Source organism: Diadema setosum, chromosome 4, assembly GCF_964275005.1.
Source record: "Diadema setosum chromosome 4, eeDiaSeto1, whole genome shotgun sequence".
Classification (NCBI taxonomy): domain Eukaryota; kingdom Metazoa; phylum Echinodermata; class Echinoidea; order Diadematoida; family Diadematidae; genus Diadema; species Diadema setosum.
In genome coordinates this window covers 37805713-37832603 of record NC_092688.1, presented here as the reverse complement: position 1 = coordinate 37832603, position 26891 = coordinate 37805713, and the positions used below count along the sequence as shown (strand labels likewise).

The 26891-nt window shown below is 40.0% G+C and overlaps 1 protein-coding gene across 1 annotated transcript in view; it reads left to right on the top strand.

Annotated features, from left to right (window-relative positions):
- Nucleotides 1-26891, top strand: part of LOC140227842 (uncharacterized) — a gene marked incomplete at its 5' end in the record, with an annotated part of 130513 nt that overhangs the window by 99295 nt on the left and 4327 nt on the right. The window contains 6 exons of the mRNA XM_072308236.1: nucleotides 1372-1497; nucleotides 1905-1988; nucleotides 2431-3819; nucleotides 3853-4013; nucleotides 19258-19419; nucleotides 26512-26725. Coding sequence (XP_072164337.1) covers nucleotides 1372-1497; nucleotides 1905-1988; nucleotides 2431-3819; nucleotides 3853-4013; nucleotides 19258-19419; nucleotides 26512-26725 — 2136 coding nt within the window. The remainder of the gene's footprint in view (nucleotides 1-1371; nucleotides 1498-1904; nucleotides 1989-2430; nucleotides 3820-3852; nucleotides 4014-19257; nucleotides 19420-26511; nucleotides 26726-26891) is intronic.

Sequence of the window (26891 nt, the reverse complement as noted above, 5' to 3'; positions counted from 1 at the left end):
TAATACATGCAGTGTCTCTCTCATGTTTGTTTTTGTTTTGTTTTTTGCTTTTGTTTTTGTTTGTCCTAGTACCCCCGTCAGACTTGTGTAGGTCTTGTTTGCAGAGTGTCGGACTCATGGTCCCATTTTTTGCCTAACGAGCTGACAGCTAGGCCGTATGAATCGTGAACCGTATATGGCTGCGTTTATCAACTTTCCCCAGTTTAAACGACTTTCGGAAGACCTTTCGATAGCCCTTTCGATAGCCCTTTCCATAGCCCTTTCGAAAGCCCTTTCCATAGCCCTTTCGAAAGCCCTGTCCACTCCTTGTACCATTAATGTGCCGCTTGTTTTCGTCGGCTGCGTTTATCAACTTTCGATAGCCCTTTCCATAGCCCTTTCCATAGCCCTTTCGAGAGCTCTTTCCAAAGCCCTGACTGCCTGTACTATTAATGTGCCGCTTGTTTTCTAAGAAGGGACGGCGAAAAGCAATTACCATCATAAAGACATATCTTCCTTTGAGAGTGAGGAGTCATGATACAATGCCACATGAATCAATTGTCTTCCTATCTGTGAGGCAGCTCCAGTTTAGCACATACTTCAAATATTTCTGAGTAGCGGCATGAGACATGGGATCAAAGGGAATGACACTGTTGTTACTTTATTTCTCAAACCTTGTTGGTGAGAGAAACATCTCCTTGTTCCAAGCATATGCGTGCATTACACACAGCTGTATGTATACACCTGTGTACACGTACTCGTGTGCACTTTACGTGGCGCGCGTCTTTTCAGAAACTGGAAACGCATGGTTGCGCAACCGCAGTATAGGGCGACCTAAAGGGCTTTCAAAACAGCTTTGCGTTTATCAACTTCGAAAGGCTTTTACAAACAGGTTTCTGATAACCTGTTTAGGAAACCTGTTTGGATCGTCACAAATTTCGGGCTTTCGAAAAGGCTTTCCTAAAGGGCTTTCAAAACAGCTTCGCGTTTATCAACTCGTGAAAATTCCTTGAAAGCTGTTTGGATAACCTGTTTCTGCCGAGAAAGGAGAGTTGATAAACGCACCCTTTCGTAAAAGGCTTTCCTAAAGGGCTATCAAAACAGCTTTGCGTTTATCAACTCGTAAAAATTCCTTGAAAGCTGTTTGGATAACCTGTTTCTGCCGAGAAAAGGAGTTGATAAACGCACCCTATGACTCATGGACCGTTTTTCTTTTGCTTTGTTTTGTTTTCTTTTTTATGTCCAGTTAGTTAGCCGTGTGGCTCGTGGGTGTCGGTCTCGTTGGATGACTCAATCAATACAGAGATATTAACGTTTCTTTATATTCATATTATATTGATAGTGGAGTGATGAATGAATGAGTGTTTCATTTGTGTCTTTATCAAATTTCAGGGAAACGAAATAATTTGGGTCTCATCATCGGACTCACCATTGGTGTGCCTGTTGCCATAGTCATCCTATTTCTCCTTGTTGGAAAGTATCTTCAGAACATATGTCCGGAATACCTACCGCGAAAAGGTGTCTGTCTATTTTCTGTAAGGTTTTATATTTGTATTCATTTGTGAATGTGTAGGTGTGTGTGTGTGTGTGTTCTTGTTTGTGTGTATTTCTTTGGTTTTATTCTTTGCATTTTTCATCATTCTGATACAAAAATGAATTTATTACAGACGACCAAATATCCCGTGTGCAAGGATTACCAAGGATGATTAATCGATGTCAAGTAAAAGAAATATTCATAAAGGGAAAAATACATCAAACAGTACGTCATAAGCGTATTCCTGACATGATGGTGGCCTGAGAATGTGGGCATGAAAAGAGGAGAAACGAAGATAAGGTGTGGAAAATATTGCGCCCAGAATATAATCTTATATGAAAACGATCATTGATAGTGATACTCTGTTGTTGTTGTTGATGATATATTTCAGGATGTGGCTGGAACCCCTGCTGGCGAAGGCCAAACATACCAGAAATATTCCAGGAGGACATGGAGGAAGAAGAATTAATGCTGGGTAAGAAATATATATCTACATTACCACAATCTTATTCGTTGTAAAAAAAAAATAAAAAAATGCATTACTACGTGATGCAGAGCGACTTTTTTATTTTCAAGATTTACATTCTACCCTTTTTAACTGCATTCGTCATTTCGCTGTACAATGACACAGTTGTGTTATGTAATGCAGTTAGTAGAAAGAAATAGTAATATGATTTCGTAACACTTTGTAGGATTGAGTGCCTTGTGATGTTATCCTCTATCGGCAATAATCGTTTACACTTTTGGATCAATCGATTTATTATATTCCAGGCCCATTTTTTTTTTTCTCTCTCACTCTCTGTCTATCTGTGTATGCATAATAGACATATTTTTGTGTGCGGGTATTTATGTTCATTGGTATGTACAAACATGATTTTTGTGTCTTTACTTTTTTAATCTTTGGGTTCTCTTCTAAGAAACACCATCGCTTACTAAGGAACAAGTACAGCAATGCAAGGAAGACCTGAAGGCGTATTACCGTGTGTCACGACGCAAGGTCACGGTGGATCCACTCAACTTTATGGAACGTGTTGAATTGGATGACATTTTTACGAATTTAAGTATCATAGACCGAAATAGCAAGCGTAAGACACCAATAACATACGACGATCTTGTGACCAACGATGAAAATGGAAATCTTTCAAAGCGGCTTCTGATACAAGGTGAGGGAGGTGTTGGGAAAACAACACTTTGCGCTAAGATTGCCTGGGACTGGTGCCAGGGACGGATTCTTCAGGATCTGGACATGGTGCTCCTAATACCTCTTCGAGATGTCACTTACAAAAAAAGTATTGGTGGTATTGTAAAAACATATCTCTCGGATTCTAATACAGCGAAAATGAACCAAATACATGATTACATTACAAGAAATCAAAGTAGAGTCCTCATTATACTTGATGGGTTCGATGAGTTTAACGGGAAATTAAGTGAAACTGACAGCAGTGATGTAATTCGCATTTTGGGAATAGAGCAATATAAGTCATGCAAAGTAATTGTCACAACACGACCATGGAGAATAGACGAGTTCGAGATGGACAAGACTATTGCTGACGCCTACACTATTCTTAGCGTCGATGGATTTAACAAGGAGAATTTATCTACTTACATTAGGAGGTACTTTCGGATTGCGAAGAAAGACGATCTTGCAAAAAGCTTGATCAGTTTTATGGAGGAAAATGATGTCATCCAGTCAAATATGGCTCCATTTCCTATCTACTGTGCGATGCTTTGTCTGATGTGGAAAGACTTCAGTGAAGAGAGACGAACAAAAATGCAACATTTGCAAACTTTCTCCAAGATATTTTTTGAGATGATATCTTTTCTGAAAGAACATTACGCATCAAAGGCCTTTGCAAATTTACAGAATAAGACCATTGTTGAGCATTTGAATGAAGCTGGAATGGCAATTCAAGAAATAAGCGAGATAGCGCTAAACGGTTTATTGGACAGAAATCTTTCATTTCCTGAAAACAAATTCAGAAAGTGTTTGAAAGCCATGAAAACATGCTGCAGAGTGGGAGTTCTGACTACAGAAAGAGATGTCATCACAAGGGAACGTCGACGCAATTTTAACATTTCATCCCTGGTTGTGACAACTGTTTCGTTTCCCCACAAACTGTTCCAAGAATACATTGCAGGGGTATATATTGAGCATTTGTTCACCAATAATCGCACCAAGTACAAAAAGGTGAAAAAGAAACTTCTTCGTCGACCTAGGGAGTTTCGCTACGTACTCTACTTCGCCTCAGCTTCAGGGAAAGAGCTTGGCCTTGATATCATCAAAGGCTTGATAAACTGTAATACCAGTAACTTTTCATTTCACAACCCCCTTCACGAAGAGCTTCTTAAATGTAATTTCTGTGTTGACGTTGCGTTTGAATGTCATACCGAGGAGGCAGCAAAGGCTGTGGGAGAACGATGGAGTGAATACACACTATGGTACTATCCATCAGAACACACAGTGTCAGGAGTGGTGTTCGTGATGCGAAAGAACCAAGTGGTGAGTGACGCTGCATGAATATTGATTTGAAATATTTCAGAAAATTTTGTGTAGAACAATAATAAGATTCCCATGGGCGTCACCAGGGGGGGGGGGGTGCGTTGGGTGCGAACGCACCCCCTTCAGATCCTTAAAAAAAAAAAAAAAAAAAAAAATCAGTCTGCGAGCGACCTCAACGCCGGACGCTAAATAATTATTCTTTTCTATTTTTTTTTTTTAATATTTTGCACCAGGGCAAGAAAAAAAAAAAAAAAAAAAAAAAATCGTGGGCAAAATCAATTCGCACCCCTGGTTCTGGCAGCACTGATTTTATACATATCTCCTAGTATTCTACAGTGTTTACTATTTATCGACCGCACTGTACATGCGTACGATACGGAGCACTTATACACGTTTGCATGTACGTGTGCTACTTACAAGTATGTAGGGTCTATGTACGTTACTTCTGACCAATCCATATTGCCAGCCCAAGAGCGAGTCTTAGCCTCATTAAAAAAAAAAGAAAAAAAAAAGAAATGGAGGGACAAGCATATCATTTTGCCCACCCCCCGCAATAATTCCAGAGAAGATTTTCTTATCTTTTTTTTTGACAGAAAACAAAAAGTTACCCCCATAAAAATATTGGAGTGGCAAGTACATTTTAATTTTGCCCCCCCCCCCATAATTGAATGAGAAGATTTTCTTGCTTTTGAAAGAAAACAAAAATTTTGCCCCCATAGAAATATTGGAAGGCAAGCGCACCATTTGCCCCACCCCATATAATCATAATTCCCGCGATGAAAAGATTTTCTTGCTTTTTTGTTAGAATTCAAGAAATCTGTCCAATTATTTCACCCAAAAGATTGTGATTCAGCGTGATTCCTGGTTGGCATTCTGCATATAAGCAGGATGAGCGCAGTGTACTCAGTACATCCGAACGAAGAGTAGCTACAATGTTGCGCAATGTGATGTAGAATGTAGTACACCACTGTACTTTGTACCTTACGCTTCGTTATATCAAAGCTAGATCATTGATTTTGCAGTGTTGCTTTACATTCTAGTCTATATAAAAATGTCTTGCATTGCCAATAAAAAGACTTGACCTGGGCTAATTCCTAACTTTCGATGTATATAATACACACACACAAACAAACACGCACAATTAGTTTAGGGGATGCTCTAAAGTGCAGATTTTGGACATCCTTCCCCGCTTGGTCAATTCGACGCCACCTCGCTGGTCATATACCTCCCCCAGTCATGAACATAAACCAACACCCTTGACCACCAGTGGCGGATCCAGGGGGAGGGGCGCACCGGGCGTCCCCTCCCCCCCCCTTTAATTTCCAAAGCGAAAAAAAAAATATAGCTTCAAACGGCAGATTTGGGACAGTAAAATGTCAAAATTTTCAAGCTCGCTCGCTCCGCTCGCATTTAGTCGTAATGCCATTTTCCTGAAGATGCTGCCGGTAATTGCCGGCAGTTGCGCCTGGTGCGCCCCCCTTGATATCCAAAGCGAAAAAATAAAGCTACAAACGGCAGTTTGGGGACTGTAAAATGTCAAATTTTTCAAGTTCGCTCGCTCCGCTCGCTCGCATTTAAATTCTCCTGATATTGCTGCCAGTAATTGCCAGCATTTGCGCCCGGTGCGCCCCCTTAATTTCGAAAGCAAAAAAGCTCCCTAACAAAAAAGTCCTGTGGTACTCCCTGTGGTACTTGTCGGTACCACACAATGTACCACACACTTGTAATGTTACCACAGGAACTGTGTGGTACTGTACCACAGGCTTGTAGGGTACTCCCTGTAGTACTTGTCAGTACCACACAATGTACCACATAAATAAATGTTACCACAGGAACTGTGCGGTACTGTTTTACAGGCTCATGTGGTACTCCCTGTGGTACTGGTTGGTACCACACAATGTACCACACAAATACATGTTAACACAGGAACTGTGTGGTACTGTGTCACAGGCTCGTGCGGTACTCTGGGATGTACCACAGGGCAGTACCACAGGACATTACCACAGGAAAGTTCCACAGGACAGTACCACAAGACAGTATACACACAAATTGTCCTGTGGTATTTTGGGACGTATACCACACAACAGTACCACAGGACAGTACCACATGAATTGTCCTGTGGTATTTTGGGACGTACCACAGGAGAATACAACAGGAAAGTACCACAGGATAGTTCCACAGGACAGTACCACACGACTTGTTCTGTGGTATTTTAGGACGTACCACAGGATAGTACCACATGACAGTACCACAGGAATTGTCCTGTGGTATTTTGGGACGTACCACAGGACAGTACCACAGGATAGTACCACAGGACAGTACCTCACGACTTGTCCTGTGGTATTTTGGGACGTACCACAGGACAGTACCACAGGGCAGTACCACAGAACAGTACCACAGGACAGTACCACAGGAAAGTACCACAGGATAGTACCACAGGACAGTACCACACGACTTGTCCTGTGGTATTTTGGGACGTACCACAGGGCAGTACCACAGGACAGTACCACAGGAAAGTACCACAGGATAGTACCACAGGACAGTACCACACGACTCTTCCTGTGGTATTTTGGGACGTACCAAAGGACAGTAGCCCTACCACAGGGCAGTACCACAGGAAAGTACCACAGGGCAGTACCACAGGAAAGTACCACAGGACAGTACCACACGACTTGTCCTGTGGTATTTTGGGACATACCACAGGACAGTACCACAGGAAAGTACCACAGGATATTACCACAGGACAGTACCTCACGACTTGTCCTGTGGTATTTTGGGACGTACCACAGAACAGTACCACAGGGCAGTGCCACAGGACAATACCACAGGGCAGTACCACAGGACAGTACCACAGGAAAGTACCACAGGACAGTACCACAGGACAGTACCACACGACTTGTCCTGTGGTATTTTGGGACGTACCACAGGGCAGTACCACAGGACAGTACCACAGGATAGTACCACAGGACAGTACCACACGACTTGTCCTGTGGTATTTTGGGACGTACCACAGGACAGTACCACAGGATAGTACCACAGGATAGTACCACAGGACAGTACGACACGACTTGTCCTGTGGTATTTTGGGACGTACCACATTACAGTACCACAGGGCAGTGCCACAGGACAATACCACAGGAAAGTACCACAGGATAGTACCACAGGACAGTACCACACGAATTGTCCTGTGGAATTTTGGGACGTACCACAGGACAGTACGACAGGAATATCATGATTTTCCTGTGGGATTTTGGACAGTTCCTGTGGTACTCTCCTGTGGTATACATCGAAAATTACCACAGGAGAGTACCACAGGAACTGTCCAAAATCCCACAGGAAAATCATGATATGGTGCTATTCCACATAGAAGTACCACACAGCAAATTAAGTTCGTAATTACCACAGAAAAATGCTACAGGATATTCTTTTTTTTTCTTAACATTTTATACCAGAGGACTATCACACCAGGAGAATATCACACAGCAGTACCACACAGGAGTACCACACAGGAAAATTGTAAGGCAGAGTCAACTGAAATTTATAACAAAAATACAAACAAAAAAGCACATATTAATATTCCTCAATTAATTGATAGATGAGTTATGCTGTAAATTATGACAATTGATTTGCCATTACTTATCCTGTCCTATACTCCTACAGTATTACCTATTTAGTGAAAGTGCTGATGTAAAGCATGATAAATTTCATAAGGACTTCTGTGGTACTCCTGTGGTACTCCTGTGGTACTCCTGTGGTACAAATTTTTACATAGCTCATGAATATTCATAAAAAGCACTCTAGATTTTTAGAAAATACATATATGACTTAAAAAGTCAAAGTATTAATGATGGAACTTACTTTGAACTTTATGAAAGATTGTCTAATTATGTTATGTTATTCCCAATATCATAGATATTGTTATGAAAGTGTAATTTCATATCTTGATAATAAAGTATAATCGAGTTAGTAACCATGCCTTAATGCTTTACGGATAGACGGCCATATGTGACCCTGCACCTCAAACAAACAAAAAGTCGCCAGACATGAATTTTTAATTAAGACCATATTCTGAAAGAGCAGACTTTAAGCTTTAAAATGATGTATAACTCAAATCAAATGGACTCTCCTAACCTATCTAAATATTGGAAAGAAAGCACAAACTCAGGAAAAGTGTGAACTGAGAAAAGAGGCTCTGAAGTACAGTGTCTATTCAAGCGCTTAATCTTTACCAAACCGTGCTGGCTGTGCGATGAATAGGACAAAAAACAGGAAGTAAACCACCAGAGTAACAATAATGAAGGGATTATCAGATTAAAGTGCAATTAATCATGCCTCATTAACACATTCTGTTCATAACTAATGCCACCTTTCAAAGCAGTAGCTCTATCCTTTCAAAAGTTATTAGAGTAGAAAATGAAGAGTGTGGACAAGGTTTTTCAGGAATGAAAAAGGGATTCTAAAGACACACCTAATCACACTATTCTACCAAAAATGTTCGAGATAAACTGCTAAAAAACACACTTTCCTGCCCGTTTTATGATACCAAATTTTAGCATAATGTAAAAGAAGACCCGCTCTTTCAGAAAATATGAAAAAGTCAAGTTCGGCTAAGTTGACCCATTTCACTTATTTTCAGTCCTCACGCAAAATCGGTGTGTGCGACTTTATGTTTGTTTTGAGGTGCACGGTCACATATATATATGTACTGATAGGGTCGATGGCTACCTAGGAATAGAATATGACTATATAGATCTATTATAGGACTAGATTGGCACTTGGCCATTAGACTCTCGTTTGAGGTTATATGTTAGGAGTAGGACAGGTTATCAAGTAGGGCCATGTTTGTCCTGAAATCCATCACTCACCTATCAGGAATATTCCTTGAAATGTGGCTAAAAATCTCCCAGATTTTTTTTTTTTCGATCTATCCTGTGTGGTACTCTCCTGTGGTACCATGGAAATGCTGTGTGGTACTGCCCTGTGGTAATGCTGTGTGGTAATGATCGACCTGTGGTACTGTCCTGTGGTACTGTCTCAAAATACCACAGGACAGTTCCTGTGGTACTGTTCTGTGGTACTAGTCCTGTGGTACTGCCCTGTGGTACGTCCCAAAATACCACAGGAATTCCTGTGGTACTGCCCTGTGGTACGTCCCAAAATACCACAGGAATTCCTGTGGTACTGTCCTGTGGTACTGTTCTGTGGTACCGGTCCTGTGGTACTTTCCTGTGGTACTGCCCTGTGGTACGTCCCAAAATACCACAGGAATTCCTGTGGTACTGTCCTGTGGTATGTCCCAAAATACCACAGGACAATTCCTGTGGTACTGTCCTGTGGTACTTTCCTGTGGTACTTTCCTGTGGTACTTTCCTGTGGTACTGTCGTGTGGTAATTACCACAGGAGTACCACAGGACTTTTTCGTAAGGGCTATAGCTTTAAATGGCAGTTTTTGGACTGTAAAATGTCAAAATTTTCAAGCTCGCTCGCATTTAATCTTTATGCCATTCTTCTGATGTTACTGCCAGTAATTGTCAGCAGTAGCGCCCGGTGCGCCCCCCTTAATTTCCAAACCGAAAAAATATAGCTACAAACGGCAGTTTGTCTTTTTTTTACTGTAAGATGTCAAAATTCCCTCTCTTCGCTCGCATTTAATCTTTATGCCATTCTTCCGATGTTACTGCCAGTAATTGTCAGCAGTAGCGCCCGGTGCGCCCCCCCCCCTTAATTTCCAAACCGAAAAAATATAGCTACAAACGGCAGTTTGTCTTTTTTTACTGTAAGATGTCAAAGTTCGCTCTCTTCGCTCGCTCGCTTTTAATCGTTATGCAAATCACCTGATGTTGCTGCCAGTAATTGCCTGCAGTTGCGCCCGGTGCGCCCCCCCTTAATTTCCAAAGCGAAAAAATATGGCTAAGAACGGCAGTTTTTGGACTGTAAAATGTAAAATTTTCAAGCTCGCTCTCTTCGCTCGCTCACGTTTAATCGTTATGCAATTCACCTGATGTTGCTGCCAGTAATTGCCAGCAGTCCCGCCCGGTACCCCTCCCCCTTAATTTCCAAAGCGAAAAAATATGGCTAAGAACGGCAGTTTTTTGACTGTAAAATGTAAAATTTTCAAGCTCGCTCGATCGTTCCGCTCGCTCGAATGTAATCATTATGCTCCCCTGATATTGCTGCCAGTATTTGCCAGCAGTTTGGCCGGATGCACCCCCTTCAATTCTAAAGCGAAGAAATATAGCTACAAACGGCAGTTTGTTTGTTTTTTACTGTAAAATGTCAAAATGTTTAAGCTCGCTCGCATTTAATTGTTATGCAATTCTCCTGATGTTGCTGCCAGTAATTGCCGGCAGTTGCGCCCGGTGCGCACCCCCTCCCCCCCCCCCCCCTCCTTTATTTCCAAAGCGAAAAAATATGGCTAAGAACGGCAGTTTTTGGACTGTAAAATGTAAAATTTTCAAGCTCGCTCTCTTCGCTTGCTCACGTTTAATCGTTATGCAATTCACCTGATGTTGCTGCCGGTAATTGCCGGCAGTTGCGCCTGGCGCGCCCCCCCTTGATATCCAAAGCGAAAAAATAAAGCTACAAACGGCAGTTTGGGGACTGTAAAATGTCAAATTTTTCAAGTTCGCTCGCTCCGCTCGCTCGCATTTAAATTCTCCTGATATTGCTGCCAGTAATTGCCAGCATTTGCGCCCGGTGCGCCCCCTTAATTTCGAAAGCAAAAAAGCTCCCTAACAAAAAAGTCCTGTGGTACTCCCTGTGGTACTTGTCGGTACCACACAATGTACCACACACTTGTAATGTTACCACAGGAACTGTGTGGTACTGTACCACAGGCTTGTAGGGTACTCCCTGTAGTACTTGTCAGTACCACACAATGTACCACATAAATAAATGTTACCACAGGAACTGTGCGGTACTGTTTTACAGGCTCATGTGGTACTCCCTGTGGTACTGGTTGGTACCACACAATGTACCACACAAATACATGTTAACACAGGAACTGTGTGGTACTGTGTCACAGGCTCGTGCGGTACTCTGGGATGTACCACAGGGCAGTACCACAGGACATTACCACAGGAAAGTTCCACAGGACAGTACCACAAGACAGTATACACACAAATTGTCCTGTGGTATTTTGGGACGTATACCACACAACAGTACCACAGGACAGTACCACATGAATTGTCCTGTGGTATTTTGGGACGTACCACAGGAGAATACAACAGGAAAGTACCACAGGATAGTTCCACAGGACAGTACCACACGACTTGTTCTGTGGTATTTTAGGACGTACCACAGGATAGTACCACATGACAGTACCACAGGAATTGTCCTGTGGTATTTTGGGACGTACCACAGGACAGTACCACAGGATAGTACCACAGGACAGTACCTCACGACTTGTCCTGTGGTATTTTGGGACGTACCACAGGACAGTACCACAGGGCAGTACCACAGAACAGTACCACAGGACAGTACCACAGGAAAGTACCACAGGATAGTACCACAGGACAGTACCACACGACTTGTCCTGTGGTATTTTGGGACGTACCACAGGGCAGTACCACAGGACAGTACCACAGGAAAGTACCACAGGATAGTACCACAGGACAGTACCACACGACTCTTCCTGTGGTATTTTGGGATGTACCAAAGGACAGTAGCCCTACCACAGGGCAGTACCACAGGAAAGTACCACAAGGGCAGTACCACAGGAAAGTACCACAGGACAGTACCACACGACTTGTCCTGTGGTATTTTGGGACATACCACAGGACAGTACCACAGGAAAGTACCACAGGATATTACCACAGGACAGTACCTCACGACTTGTCCTGTGGTATTTTGGGACGTACCACAGAACAGTACCACAGGGCAGTGCCACAGGACAATACCACAGGGCAGTACCACAGGACAGTACCACAGGAAAGTACCACAGGACAGTACCACAGGAAAGTACCACAGGACAGTACCACAGGACAGTACCACACGACTTGTCCTGTGGTATTTTGGGACGTACCACAGGGCAGTACCACAGGACAGTACCACAGGATAGTACCACAGGACAGTACCACACGACTTGTCCTGTGGTATTTTGGGACGTACCACAGGACAGTACCACAGGATAGTACCACAGGATAGTACCACAGGACAGTACGACACGACTTGTCCTGTGGTATTTTGGGACGTACCTCAGGACAGTACCACAGGGCAGTGCCACAGGACAATACCACAGGAAAGTACCACAGGATAGTACCACAGGACAGTACCACACGAATTGTCCTTTGGAATTTTGGGACGTACCACAGGACAGTACGACAGGAATATCATGATTTTCCTGTGGGATTTTGGACAGTTCCTGTGGTACTCTCCTGTGGTATACATCGAAAATTACCACAGGAGAGTACCACAGGAACTGTCCAAAATCCCACAGGAAAATCATGATATGGTGCTATTCCACACAGAAGTACCACACAGCAAATTAAGTTCGTAATTACCACAGAAAAATGCTACAGGATATTCTTTTTTTTTCTTAACATTTTATACCAGAGGACTATCACACCAGGAGAATATCACACAGCAGTACCACACAGGAGTACCACACAGGAAAATTGTAAGGCAGAGTCAACTGAAATTTATAACAAAAATACAAACAAAAAAGCACATATTAATATTCCTCAATTAATTGATAGATGAGTTATGCTGTAAATTATGACAATTGATTTGCCATTACTTATCCTGTCCTATACTCCTACAGTATTACCTATTTAGTGAAAGTGCTGATGTAAAGCATGATAAATTTCATAAGGACTTCTGTGGTACTCCTGTGGTACTCCTGTGGTACTCCTGTGGTACAAATTTTTACATAGCTCATGAATATTCATAAAAAGCACTCTAGATTTTTAGAAAATACATATATGACTTAAAAAGTCAAAGTATTAATGATGGAACTTACTTTGAACTTTATGAAAGATTGTCTAATTATGTTATGTTATTCCCAATATCATAGATATTGTTATGAAAGTGTAATTTCATATCTTGATAATAAAGTATAATCGAGTTAGTAACCATGCCTTAATGCTTTACGGATAGACGGCCATATGTGACCCTGCACCTCAAACAAACAAAAAGTCGCCAGACATGAATTTTTAATTAAGACCATATTCTGAAAGAGCAGACTTTAAGCTTTAAAATGATGTATAACTCAAATCAAATGGACTCTCCTAACCTATCTAAATATTGGAAAGAAAGCACAAACTCAGGAAAAGTGTGAACTGAGAAAAGAGGCTCTGAAGTACAGTGTCTATTCAAGCGCTTAATCTTTACCAAACCGTGCTGGCTGTGCGATGAATAGGACAAAAAACAGGAAGTAAACCACCAGAGTAACAATAATGAAGGGATTATCAGATTAAAGTGCAATTAATCATGCCTCATTAACACATTCTGTTCATAACTAATGCCACCTTTCAAAGCAGTAGCTCTATCCTTTCAAAAGTTATTAGAGTAGAAAATGAAGAGTGTGGACAAGGTTTTTCAGGAATGAAAAAGGGATTCTAAAGACACACCTAATCACACTATTCTACCAAAAATGTTCGAGATAAACTGCTAAAAAACACACTTTCCTGCCCGTTTTATGATACCAAATTTTAGCATAATGTAAAAGAAGACCCGCTCTTTCAGAAAATATGAAAAAGTCAAGTTCGGCTAAGTTGACCCATTTCACTTATTTTCAGTCCTCACGCAAAATCGGTGTGTGCGACTTTATGTTTGTTTTGAGGTGCACGGTAACATATATATATGTACTGATAGGGTCGATGGCTACCTAGGAATAGAATATGACTATATAGATCTATTATAGGACTAGATTGGCACTTGGCCATTAGACTCTCGTTTGAGGTTATATGTTAGGAGTAGGACAGGTTATCAAGTAGGGCCATGTTTGTCCTGAAATCCATCACTCACCTATCAGGAATATTCCTTGAAATGTGGCTAAAAATCTCCCAGATTTTTTTTTTCGATCTATCCTGTGTGGTACTCTCCTGTGGTACCATGGAAATGCTGTGTGGTACTGCCCTGTGGTAATGCTGTGTGGTAATGATCGACCTGTGGTACTGTCCTGTGGTACTGTCTCAAAATACCACAGGACAGTTCCTGTGGTACTGTTCTGTGGTACTAGTCCTGTGGTACTGCCCTGTGGTACGTCCCAAAATACCACAGGAATTCCTGTGGTACTGCCCTGTGGTACGTCCCAAAATACCACAGGAATTCCTGTGGTACTGTCCTGTGGTACTGTTCTGTGGTACCGGTCCTGTGGTACTTTCCTGTGGTACTGCCCTGTGGTACGTCCCAAAATACCACAGGAATTCCTGTGGTACTGTCCTGTGGTATGTCCCAAAATACCACAGGACAATTCCTGTGGTACTGTCCTGTGGTACTTTCCTGTGGTACTTTCCTGTGGTACTGTCCTGTGGTAATTACCACAGGAGTACCACAGGACTTTTTCGTAAGGGCTATAGCTTTAAATGGCAGTTTTTGGACTGTAAAATGTCAAAATTTTCAAGCTCGCTCGCATTTAATCTTTATGCCATTCTTCTGATGTTACTGCCAGTAATTGTCAGCAGTAGCGCCCGGTGCGCCCCCCTTAATTTCCAAACCGAAAAAATATAGCTACAAACGGCAGTTTGTCTTTTTTTTACTGTAAGATGTCAAAATTCCCTCTCTTCGCTCGCATTTAATCTTTATGCCATTCTTCCGATGTTACTGCCAGTAATTGTCAGCAGTAGCGCCCGGTGCGCCCCCCCCCCACCTTAATTTCCAAACCGAAAAAATATAGCTACAAACGGCAGTTTGTCTTTTTTTTTTACTGTAAGATGTCAAAATTCGCTCTCTTCGCTCGCATTTAATCTTTATGCCATTCTTCTGATGTTACTGCCAGTAATTGTCAGCAGTAGCGCCCGGTGCGCCCCCCCTTAATTTCCAAACCGAAAAATATAGCTACAAACGGCAGTTTGTCTTTTTTTACTGTAAGATGTCAAAGTTCGCTCTCTTCGCTCGCTCGCTTTTAATCGTTATGCAAATCACCTGATGTTGCTGCCAGTAATTGCCTGCAGTTGCGCCCGGTGCGCCCCCCCCCCTTAATTTCCAAAGCGAAAAAATATGGCTAAGAACGGCAGTTTTTGGACTGTAAAATGTAAAATTTTCAAGCTCGCTCTCTTCGCTCGCTCACGTTTAATCGTTATGCAATTCACCTGATGTTGCTGCCAGTAATTGCCAGCAGTCCCGCCCGGTACCCCTCCCCCTTAATTTCCAAAGCGAAAAAATATGGCTAAGAACGGCAGTTTTTTGACTGTAAAATGTAAAATTTTCAAGCTCGCTCGATCGTTCCGCTCGCTCGAATGTAATCATTATGCTCCCCTGATATTGCTGCCAGTATTTGCCAGCAGTTTGGCCGGATGCACCCCCTTCAATTCTAAAGCGAAGAAATATAGCTACAAACGGCAGTTTGTTTGTTTTTTACTGTAAAATGTCAAAATGTTTAAGCTCGCTCGCATTTAATTGTTATGCAATTCTCCTGATGTTGCTGCCAGTAATTGCCGGCAGTTGCGCCCGGTGCGCACCCCCTCCCCCCCCCCCTCCTTTATTTCCAAAGCGAAAAAATATGGCTAAGAACGGCAGTTTTTGGACTGTAAAATGTAAAATTTTCAAGCTCGCTCTCTTCGCTCGCTCACGTTTAATCGTTATGCAATTCACCTGATGTTGCTGCCAGTAATTGCCAGCAGTCCCGCCCGGTACCCCTCCCCCTTAATTTCCAAAGCGAAAAAATATGGCTAAGAATGGCAGTTTTTGGACTGTAAAATGTAAAATTTTCAAGCTCGCTCGATCCTTCCGCTCGCTCGAATGAAATCATTATGCTCCCCTGATATTGCTGCCAGTATTTGCCAGCAGTTGCGCCGGATGCACCCCCTTAAATTCTAAAGCGAAGAAATATAGCTACAAACGGCAGTTTGTTTGATTTTTACTGTATAATGTCAAAAGCTCGCTCGCATTTAATTGTTATGCAATTCTCCTGATGTTGCTGCCAGTAATTGCCGGCAGTTGCGCCCGGTGCGCACCCCCTCCCCCCCCCCCTCCTTTATTTCCAAAGCGAAAAAAATATTGCTCCAAATGGCAGTTTTTGGACTGTAAAATGTCAAAATTTTCAAGCTCGCTCTCTTCGCTCGCTCGCATTTAATTGTTATGCAATTCTCCTGATGTTGCTGCCAGTAATTGCCAGCAGTTGCGCCCGGTGCGCCCCCCCCCCTTAATTTCCAAAGCAAAAAAATATGGCTACAAACGGCAGTTTTTGGACTGTATAAAATGTCAAAATTTTCAAGCTCGCTCGCTCGCTCGCTCGCATTTAATTGTTATGCATTTCTCCTGATGTTGCTGCCAGTAATTACCGGCAGTACGCCCCCACCCCTCCTTTATTTCCAAAGCGAAAAAATATGGCTCCAAATGGCAGGTTTTGGACTGTAAAATGTCAAAATTTTCAAGCTCGCTCTCTTTGCTCGCTCGCATTTAATTATTATGCCATCCTCCTGATGTTGCTGCCAGTAATTACCGGCAGTTGCGCCCGTTGCGCCCCCACCCCTCTATTTCCAAAGCGAAATAAATATGGCTCCAAATGGCAGTTTTTGGACTGTAAAATGTCAAAATTTTCAAGCTCGCTCTCTTTGCTCGCTCGCATTTAATTATTATGCCATTCTCCTGATGTTGCTGCCAGTAATTGCCAGCAGTTGCGCCCGGTGCGTCCCCCCCCCCCCTTAATTTACAAAGCAAAGAAATATGGCTACAAACGGCAGTTTTTGGACTGTAAAATGTCAAAATTTTCAAGCTCGCTCGCTCCGCTCGCTCGCATGTAGTCGTTGTGCCGTTCTCCTGATATCGCCAGTAATTTGTCGTTTCACACCGTCATTCCATAATCCATTTATAGGGGGGACAACCAATTGAGCTAACAAATATTTATAGTATAGATTGTCATCTTATTGTCAATCTCTATTTTCTTCCTTCAACTGCATCTTGCACTCTCACCTGCAACTGCACTGCACTCACCTGATCACCTTCCTCCAAGAGAGTTATGTCGTTGGATAGTCATTTTATGAGGCCTCCATCCATTTCAAGTTTAATCGCTTATGATGGTGGTCTCCTGCATTCAATTATCTCTGTTGTTTACTGAAAAATACTGTATATTTTATTTCATGTTTCTGTGTATCAACATTGCTCAATGCAATCACCTATGTGAATCTATTTATGTACTGTTATCGATTCATTTCATTGCACTTGTTATTCTTTGTCTTTGTACTTTTTGAAGTTTGCATTCAAATTGCATTTGATTGAATGCAGAAATAAAAGCAAACAAACAAACAAACAAACAACCCCCTCCGGCACTTCCACACCCTCCCCCCACCCTTGCTCGCTCCCTCGCATACTAACCCCCCCCCCCTCCCCAGATCAAATCCTAGCTACGCCGGTGCCCTTTCCCGCTTGGTTTCCCTCAAAAAACAGTAAAAGTCTAGGGATTGAGAGCTTCCTGTATTCCAAGTGTCTGTCAAAAAAATCTCGTAAACATTTAGTGTCAAAACGCACCCCCCTTGAAAAAAGCTGGTGACCCCCCTGGATTCCGTAGCTATGTATGCGTCTTCCGTGTGTGAAATTGAGTGTATAATCTGCAACCTCAACAGCTTTACTTAAAGTTGTTTTAAAACATGACCAGGTGCTATTGATTGGATAAATTGTTCTGAAATGCAAGATCTTGTAAAAGTGTAATATCGACTTAAAGGGGAAGGCTAGTAACTGATCAATGGGAATCAGTGGAAATGCTGGGAGATGATTGTTCCAATCCTTATGGGATTCATTCAAGAGTTCATTGTATATCTATTGTTGTGTGAAAATGATTTGCTTCAGAACGGTCTTATATTCAAGTAATGTGCAGATTAATGCTCCGTCACTGACCAGGGACGCTAACCTGGAAGCATTAACTGCACATTACTTGAATATGAGACCATTCTGAAGCAAATCATTTTCACACAACAATAGATATACAATGAACTCTTGAATGAATCCCATAAGGATTGGAACAATCATCTCCCAGCATTTCCACTGATTCCCACTGATTCCCACTGATCAGTTACTAGCCTTCCCCTTTAAAGGTCCAGTTTACCTTTGGGAGCAGTGATTTCAAAAATGTTCCAGATATCACATTTGATGCATATGTGTATGTCTGTTGTATCATAAAACATCCTACCATATGAAATATTTGCAATAAAACCTAAAATATAAGGAGATATCAGGGTTTTTCTCAATAAACCGTAACTGTATACGGTTTAGTCTGGAAACATTTTTATTATAACTATTGTTCACATTTTGTGTATTTAACAACACTTAACATCGATTATACGGATTCAAATTTCGACAGTGGTTGTTTCTATCCCTAACTCACATTTTAGAACTATTTCAAAGCACTAATGCTTTCATCTGCAAATGGTAAATTATGCCTTTAAGTATTGTTAGTGTAAAATAATTGTCTTCTCGTATGACACAATTTATCTTATGATAACTTGTGTGTTTTCAATCTTAATCACCATGTCACTTAATTTATGCACTTGTATCATGTAATCAATCAGAACGTTTCTTTTGGTAAATTGTATATAGATTTTTCCTAGTGACATTTAGAAAAAATACAATAGTTATGATGAGTCAAGCAATAATTATGTTCTTTATTGTTCTTATGGCAAAATGATTGGACTCTACGGAGGAAATAGAACAGTTTCATGGTCGAATAAAATCAGATCGATTCGCTTCAGTTACAGTTGTCAAAATGCCCCTTGAAGTAATCGTTCAACTTTGATTACACTAAAGACGCCATGTATCGAAAGGAGACGTCAAACTGAGTACCGTGTAAAGTACATGATTATTTATTTTGGGCATACACCTGTTTAGGGCACAAAACACGAGCATGGATGAAGTCATATTTATCGTCCCTCTGCTATTTCTCATACTATATCAAAATGAGAATGAATATCGTGTTCCCTTCACGAGTGGTGATAAATGATATTACGATATGAATCGAACGTGTATCAAGATAATGAATCCTTTTGTTCTGAGCTTCAAACCTTCAATCAACTGCGTGTACTTTTATCAACCACATTCCTCTGTGGATAATTACTTTCCTTTACTGTCAATTCATGTTCGTTCTATCAGCAATCTGTAGATATGACAATTGTGGATTGCGGAAGAACTGTGTCACGTGACTTGGCGGAGAGCATGTGTTCGAGCAGTGTACTGCGTAAAGTACGAATATGGAACTTACAATTTCACCTGGACTTTTTCAAGATCCTAAGCGATGAGGCTTCGAACTGTCAGGTAAGAGCTTTTCAGAACGATCCCCCCCCAAAAAAAAGTATGCTTTCATGTACAGATTGCAGATGGAATGTTGATAAGATATTTCAAAGAGGCAAAGCATCATTGAATGATAACATACTAAGCAGTGAAATGGTTTGTCTTTGCCTCTTTGTATTATACAGAGGCAAAAGCAAGTTTTTAATGTTATTCTACTATGTATTATAAAGAGAAGAAATAAAAACGCTGTTTCACTGCAGGCAAAGGTTCTCAAACAGAGGACCAAAGCTATAAAACATACATTTAAAGGTATATTGTACAATACCGTAGACGTTTTAAATACCTCTTGTGACCATCATCACTGTGAAATTAATGTTTAAGAGGGAAGATCATTATCCAGGTATGCAGTCGTCACGGAGAACATTATAATGTGATCTAAATCTAACTCAAGTTTGAGTGAATCCAAGGTCAACTTGTATTTGATGTGCTTTAGCATGAACTGTTATTCGAGATGATCGTCTTAGATATATATTGACAAGTCATAACTCTTTGGTAAAGTAATTATCATTGGAAAAGAGCCGAGAATTAAGAAGATTATTTCGAGAATAATAATGACAAAAATCACCTGGCCTGGCTACAGAGCAATACATTTTGACTACGATAGCTTTGTAAACAATTCGTCCTTCGGCCGCCCCTACGAATAAACAACCCTGCAAAATCAAGTTGGGCTGCCCCCATTCCTTGCTGCATACGCTCAGCGGATAGATCACAATCTCGTGTTAGCACCCAACGATACATATACCTATAGACGTATGTATAAGTACTACAATAGAAGCATTCCTGTGATCATGAAATGCTGCTGGGGGTGGGGGGATTGACAAAACTGTGACATCTAATTTATCTATTTTCATTACACCCGGTCATTTACAAGAATGCCGCCATACGAGATGTAAAAATTTAATAACTATTAAATCTCCACATGCTATATCGCGTTTATCAGTTCAAACTTGCCTCATGATAAATTTAGGGTGAATAATCTATGGGTTAATAAATATATATATATATATATATATATATATATACATATATATATATATGTTTATATGTATACGTATATTTGTATATATATATATATATAATATATATGTATATACGTATATATACACAAACATATTGAGAATTCACGTATTGGCTCCACGAGGAAATGAAGAAATGAAGTGGTAATGTTTTTGTTGTTGTTGTTGTTGTTTTTTTTTGGGGGGGGGGGGCAACTTCATTTATATATATATATATATATATATAATATAAACATATATAAGTAACAAAGCTGCAACAAAGTTCATGCTGTATTCACCAACGGTTTATTTCTTCACACAAATTTTCGAGCGTCTCACCGCCCTTTCTCAAGTGTTGATATACTTGAGAAAGGGCGGCGAGACGCTCGAAAATTTGTGTGAAGAAATAAACCGTTGGTGAATACAGCATGAACTTTGTTGCAGCTTTGTTACTTATCTTTTTATCTTGCCAACACGTGGACTACCTTATCAACATATATATATATATATATATATATATATATATATATTATACCTTCTTCGAATTGTTGTACGGAAAAGCGCCGTTGCAACGCCAATTCACGATTTCAAAAGTATAATGGCCTGAAAGAATACCTGAGAAAGAAGTTTAATTCACCTAGCAATGTGTTTTTAGTCTACGGAAGCCTTGCGAGTTGCCAAGGACGACCGTGATTTCTATTTTTATTTATTTATTCATTTATTTATTTGTTTGTTTATCTATTTATTTATCTATTTGTTTATTTATTTCTTTATTTTTACTATTTTTTTGTTGCTGGAGTTCAAGAAGGACTTCCGTGTCAAAACCAGGGAAAGGCGGTTTGATTGCAGTGGTACAGTATTGCTCTTGCCCACCCCAACCCACTCCCATTCGAGGTGGTCATACAGTGAAGAATACCATGCACAAAAGGGAAGATCGCCAAACACGCATATTCTGCAGGTCAGAAAGTTCGTTAAATATGGGGGAATTTCTTTCTCACCGTTACGTCACCACTACGGAGAAGGATAATCCCACTACTTGGTGCAAACTCTCCAACACGTCAAAAGAAAGATAAAAATTGCACTCGAAGCGCCACGGTAAACTTTGATGATGCAATCATAACAATCTAGAGACGCACCAGACAACACAGAAAAAAGGCTGCAATAATAAATCTTGATCAATTAAAAGGAGCACATGGCTTCCTTTAATACGTCTTCAACCGTCAACTAAGCTTGGTATTGGAATCACTTGAGTAATATATATATATATAGTTTTCCTCCACAGTGCCTATCAAAAAAAAGTAAACTAACTGTGGAAGGCTTCTATTTTATAACTGTCAGCTATGAAGAGCGCATTATTGGTTTTGAGGAAAGGTTACAATTCGTCACTCGGAAGGTTCTTTAGTCCGAAGGGTCGTTATTCCAAAGGTTCGTTATTCCGAAGATTCGTTGTTCCAAAGGTTTGTTAGTCCGAAAATGTGATAAGGTTTGTTATTCCGAAAGTTCATCAATCCGAATATGAAATAAGGTTCATTATTTCGAAGGTTCGTTAATCAGAGAATGAATCAAAGCTCGTTATTCCGGGCCCTATTCCATTTTCGGATGAACTAACCTTCGGAATAACAAACCCTATTTTATATTCGGATTAACAAACCTTCGGAATAACGAACCCTATTTAAGTTATAGATATAAGCGAGCCTTCGGAATAGCGAACCTTCAGTATAACGCCGGAAATGTTCGGATTAATGAACCTCTAGGAATAGGGAATTTGTGTGTTTCGGATTAAACAAACCTTCGGAAAAACGAACCTCCAGAATAGCGAACAGCACCCGTGAGGAAAGGGGAACTCTTCTTCTTTCCATTGATACCTGATTATGTTGACATATATCATGCATGACTGAGCACATAAAGACAACAATTTTGGATGGTATAAGAGCAATGCACCTTACGGGTATGATTGCAGTCTCAAAAGTGATCAATGTGAAACGTAAGGTCACCATTGTGTGGAGGAATGTTATGCAGGGACAAATCGTGGGGATAAAGTGCTAAGAGAAAAAAGAATAGGAGTATTACTTCATTGCTTTATTCCTGGGATGCATCTGCTACTTGCTTTGAGAGTTCATATCATTCTCTTTTGAAAAAAAAAAAAAAAACAACGACAACCCCACTATTGATCTACTTATTTTATGCAGCCAAAATGTGTGTTTGTTTTTTCTTTTATGTTATCAACTCAATCTGGGCACTGTATATGGTATGCTTTCCATGACGGTACACAATACATCGGGGAGTACTCAATTTTCATTTTGCATTATAGCTACACTTAAATGCTGTTATGTTGATGGTCATTTACCGTTACAAACAAACCCATCTTCACTTAGAAAACAGGTTGGGCAACAAATAACTCTGTTTTTTACTTTTTTATGTCTTTATACAACATTTTGATTTTACTACTCATGTGAGTGTGGACGAAGATTTCGAACCATCATTTTGTCCCATGGGGCCTTGCCCTTTTTAGTCCACTGATAGATCTTTTTTATTTAAGTTTATTTCACTTAATTTATGAAAGGGAACGCAAACCCAAAGAGCAATGTGGATTGAGTGAAAGCAGAAACATTAGTAGAACACATCAGTTAAAGTTTTGGGAAAATTGGACAATCGATGCAAAAGTTATGAATTTTTAAAGTTTTGATGTTGGAACTGCTGGGTAAGGAGACTACTGGAGGTTATGTAAATTATCAAAAAAATATAAAGGGAATTGAATAAAAATCAATTTTTCATGAAAATTGCAAATTCCATCAACTTAATACTGACATATGTTAAGAGGAGAACTTATCCCCCCTGTTTTCTGAAAGTGGTACTCAAGTTCTCTTTCATTTTGCTAGAAAATTGATTTTTTTTTTTTTTTTGGGGGGGGGGAAATTCCTTTTATATTTTCGTTTTAGTGGTGTCCACTCATACGTCATAACCTCTAGCAGTCTGCTCATCCAGAGGTTCAAACACTTTTGCTCTTTCAATTCAATTCAATTCAATAGTGTATTCATTTCCATCATTAAAAAGAAAAGATAAAGTTGACATAATCCAAAGTGATACATTTTTTTTTTCTTACACTAGTCTGACAAGTAAAGGATTTTTTTTTCAAATACAATATAAAGTATATGCACGAATGATGTCATAAAAAAGAAACAATGTACTTTGCCATGGCAACAAAAATAGTAAATAATCACGATGGAAAACAGTGTTCCACTAAGACAGCCAAGCTTGTAAGACGTGGAACACTGGAACAAAACAACAACAGCACCAATTTGTTATACCAATAAAACATTCATTTTTAATTCTTCTATAATATACTATTGTACATTCTATCATTGATATATGATGCTGATATTATGAACAATACCTACCAGAATTTTAGAATGCAAACATATCAAACTATATAACATATCACATTTGTGGCACAGACACTATGTGGCCAGATACGCCAGGAAAATTGAACGGAAAGGAAGATATGCAATCGGCCAAAGAAAAAAATAACATAACGACAACAACAACAACAATCTTTGGGATTGCGTTCCTTAACGTTTCCACACAAACCATACAGTGTTGTGTCTACAACATCCATCCATGACAATGTAACACACAAATTATAATTTAAGAGTTCATTTAAACAAATAGCATTTACATGGCAGAAAATCAAATAAAATCATTCTCGAGTACATTACATTCATGACGAATAAATAAAGTTGCGTGTGGTGGGAACCATACTCTTTGAAGAATTTTACTCGTTCTGTGAGCATGCTGTTCATATTCTTATGGCAATAGAAAGTTGATCATAACTTGACCCCCCCCCCAAAAAAAAAAAAAAAAATGTCATTAAGTATAATGACTTTGAGGGAAGAATCGATAATTTCCTTGAGCCAATGACTCAGCTGACAGGGTCTGTATACTCCTTTCGCTCTAGCTGTGTATTTAATGAGAGCACATTTTTTTTTTTTTTTTTTTTTGCCGCACTCAAAGTCATTACCATCGTAACGTAATCAGGTCGGGCTACCGTTCCCATAGTCTAGCGGGAACGTATTTTTAGCCTGAATCAGTCCTTGAGGGAAGCATTAAAAAAGATCACCATCACCGAGACATAACACTTTTTGAACTCAAATCCTTAAAGTAGGCTGATAGCGTGACGAGGTCAGTTTCCTCCAAAATATTGACACTTTTGTCAGAATTGCTCCAATCTCAATATGCGATAGTAATAAACTCTACCATTTTGTTGTCTACGCGACATGAGATCCATGTCATTGTGTGTTGCGGTTCTGAACGTTTAAACGTGAGTTTTAAATACGAGAAAAAGTTGTAAATAAAATATTACGGTAACAAAACCAATTCTACCCGAAATACACTTTAGAATTGCACCAATGTGCGATATCTATAGTTTCTTCAAATAAATAATCTATGTAGTTGGGTTAGAATTCTTTATGTGCATTTTCGACAAAATAAGTTTCGCAATAATTCAACTTTGGGTTCTAATCCCGATGATATCCCGATGGAATCAATTTTCTACCGATGAATATTATTCATTTCTAATCAGTTTTTCTGTTTGCGTTTGTTATAATGCATAAGTCTTAACAATCTGTATTTTCCCACAAAGGGATAGGTCTCCAAATATACAATTGTGATTTGATACTCATCAAAATTATCTTTAATTGCGCATTCCGGTCGTGAAAAGAGTACGAAATATCTATTCCTAAAACAGTGAGAGTAGATACAAATTCTACATTTCTAAATTGTTGCACGTCCGTTTTGGGTGCAGTAGTGAACAGAGTTGAACCAATTCGCATCATATTTGTTGTTGTTGGGCCACTGGTGACTCTGTTTAATACTTCTATTAATGTCTTCATACAATATCACTTGATTTTACTAAGTCCTCTTGTGATTGTGAAAGAAGATTTTGCACGACCATTTTGTCCCGTTGGGTCCTGCCATTGTTGGTCCACTAGAGCCATCTTTACTCATTGAACATTTTTACTCATTTCTGTCCATGCTGTTTATATGAATCTGTCGATATTGGTGAGAACCTGACCAAGAAATTAAGATGAAAAACCAAAAAAAAAAAAAATCCAAACAAAAGTAAGGACTGTCTTTAACTATAATGACCATGGAGGGAATAATGGAAAAAAAAAAGTGTAACGGGATAGTTTTCCTGAGCCACTGACTCATCTCATTTTCATGCAAACACTTCGCATTTCCACTTTTTTCCATTTTCTTTTTTTAACCTCATTCTTCCCTCCCCCTCTCTTTATCGCCATTCAGTCAGTGGTGACTTTTATAGTTATTCTTACAATGTCGTATTGTTTAGACTATCATTTCTGAGGCCGTTGTCTTCGTCAACATGGTCAAGCGTTTGCTTGTGTTGATGGTCTCCTGGATTTCTGTACATCAAGAGTTGCTTAATTTTTCTTTGAACAACAGATATATGGGATCCTATGTTTGCATAAATATATATGCATAAAATAATGCTTGTTTGCTTTCATTTTGCATTGTGTTAGAAAAAATGTTGGGTATCTGAATTAATCATTTATTTGTTTAAACTGTCAGATTCAAATTATACTGTGATCAATTAGTTCGTTCAACTAACTTCGTATTCCATTTATGTATGAAGAAAATCAGAAATCAAATCAAAACAATGAAAATTGGCTGAGTCTGTATACTCTTTTTGCTATGTACAAAGGAGAGTACATATTTCTGCTCCTTTCAATAATCTGATAGTGTCAATTAGTGTTATCGTAACATATAAACATGTGAACATGGTAAGTATGATGATCAAAAATGACCACGTGACTGCCACAATACACCAATGGGAAAGAAGTCGGGTTACCATTCCCACTGCCCGAGCATCCGTTCCTTTAGAATGGGATACATCAGCCTTCTATTCACCTTTACATTGGTCTCTTCGCTTTGTCTTTGATTATTTCTTCTCACCATTTTCACATGATGTCATTATTTCTTCGCCTGAACATGGACCTATAGCCTGAAAGTCTTCACAATACCTTAATTCGCCTTTCCCCCTCAGATTGAAGATCTAACCTTGGAATTCTCCTACCGCGATAATCATTTACTAAAGCAGTCCTCGATGGGAGGAGACTTGGCCCAATGCGTATGTGCTATGCCACGTCTTTCGAAGTTCAGTCTGGGATGTCCCTACTTGCCAGATAGTTTCCTCTCAACAGCTGTCACCTCAGCATCATCGTGCCAGGTAATGTCGTATTTGACTATAGTTGATATGAGTCATCTAGTGTGGGAAGCATGTATGATTCCTTCTTCGAAAATGAAAAAGAACCTAGTATGTGTGATTTATTTGTGGGCTGTAATTCCTTTGCAAATTAATCTCATTCTGTTTAACATTGATTGAACAATGTTTGCAACTCTAGTCCTCCTCAGCATAATGATACT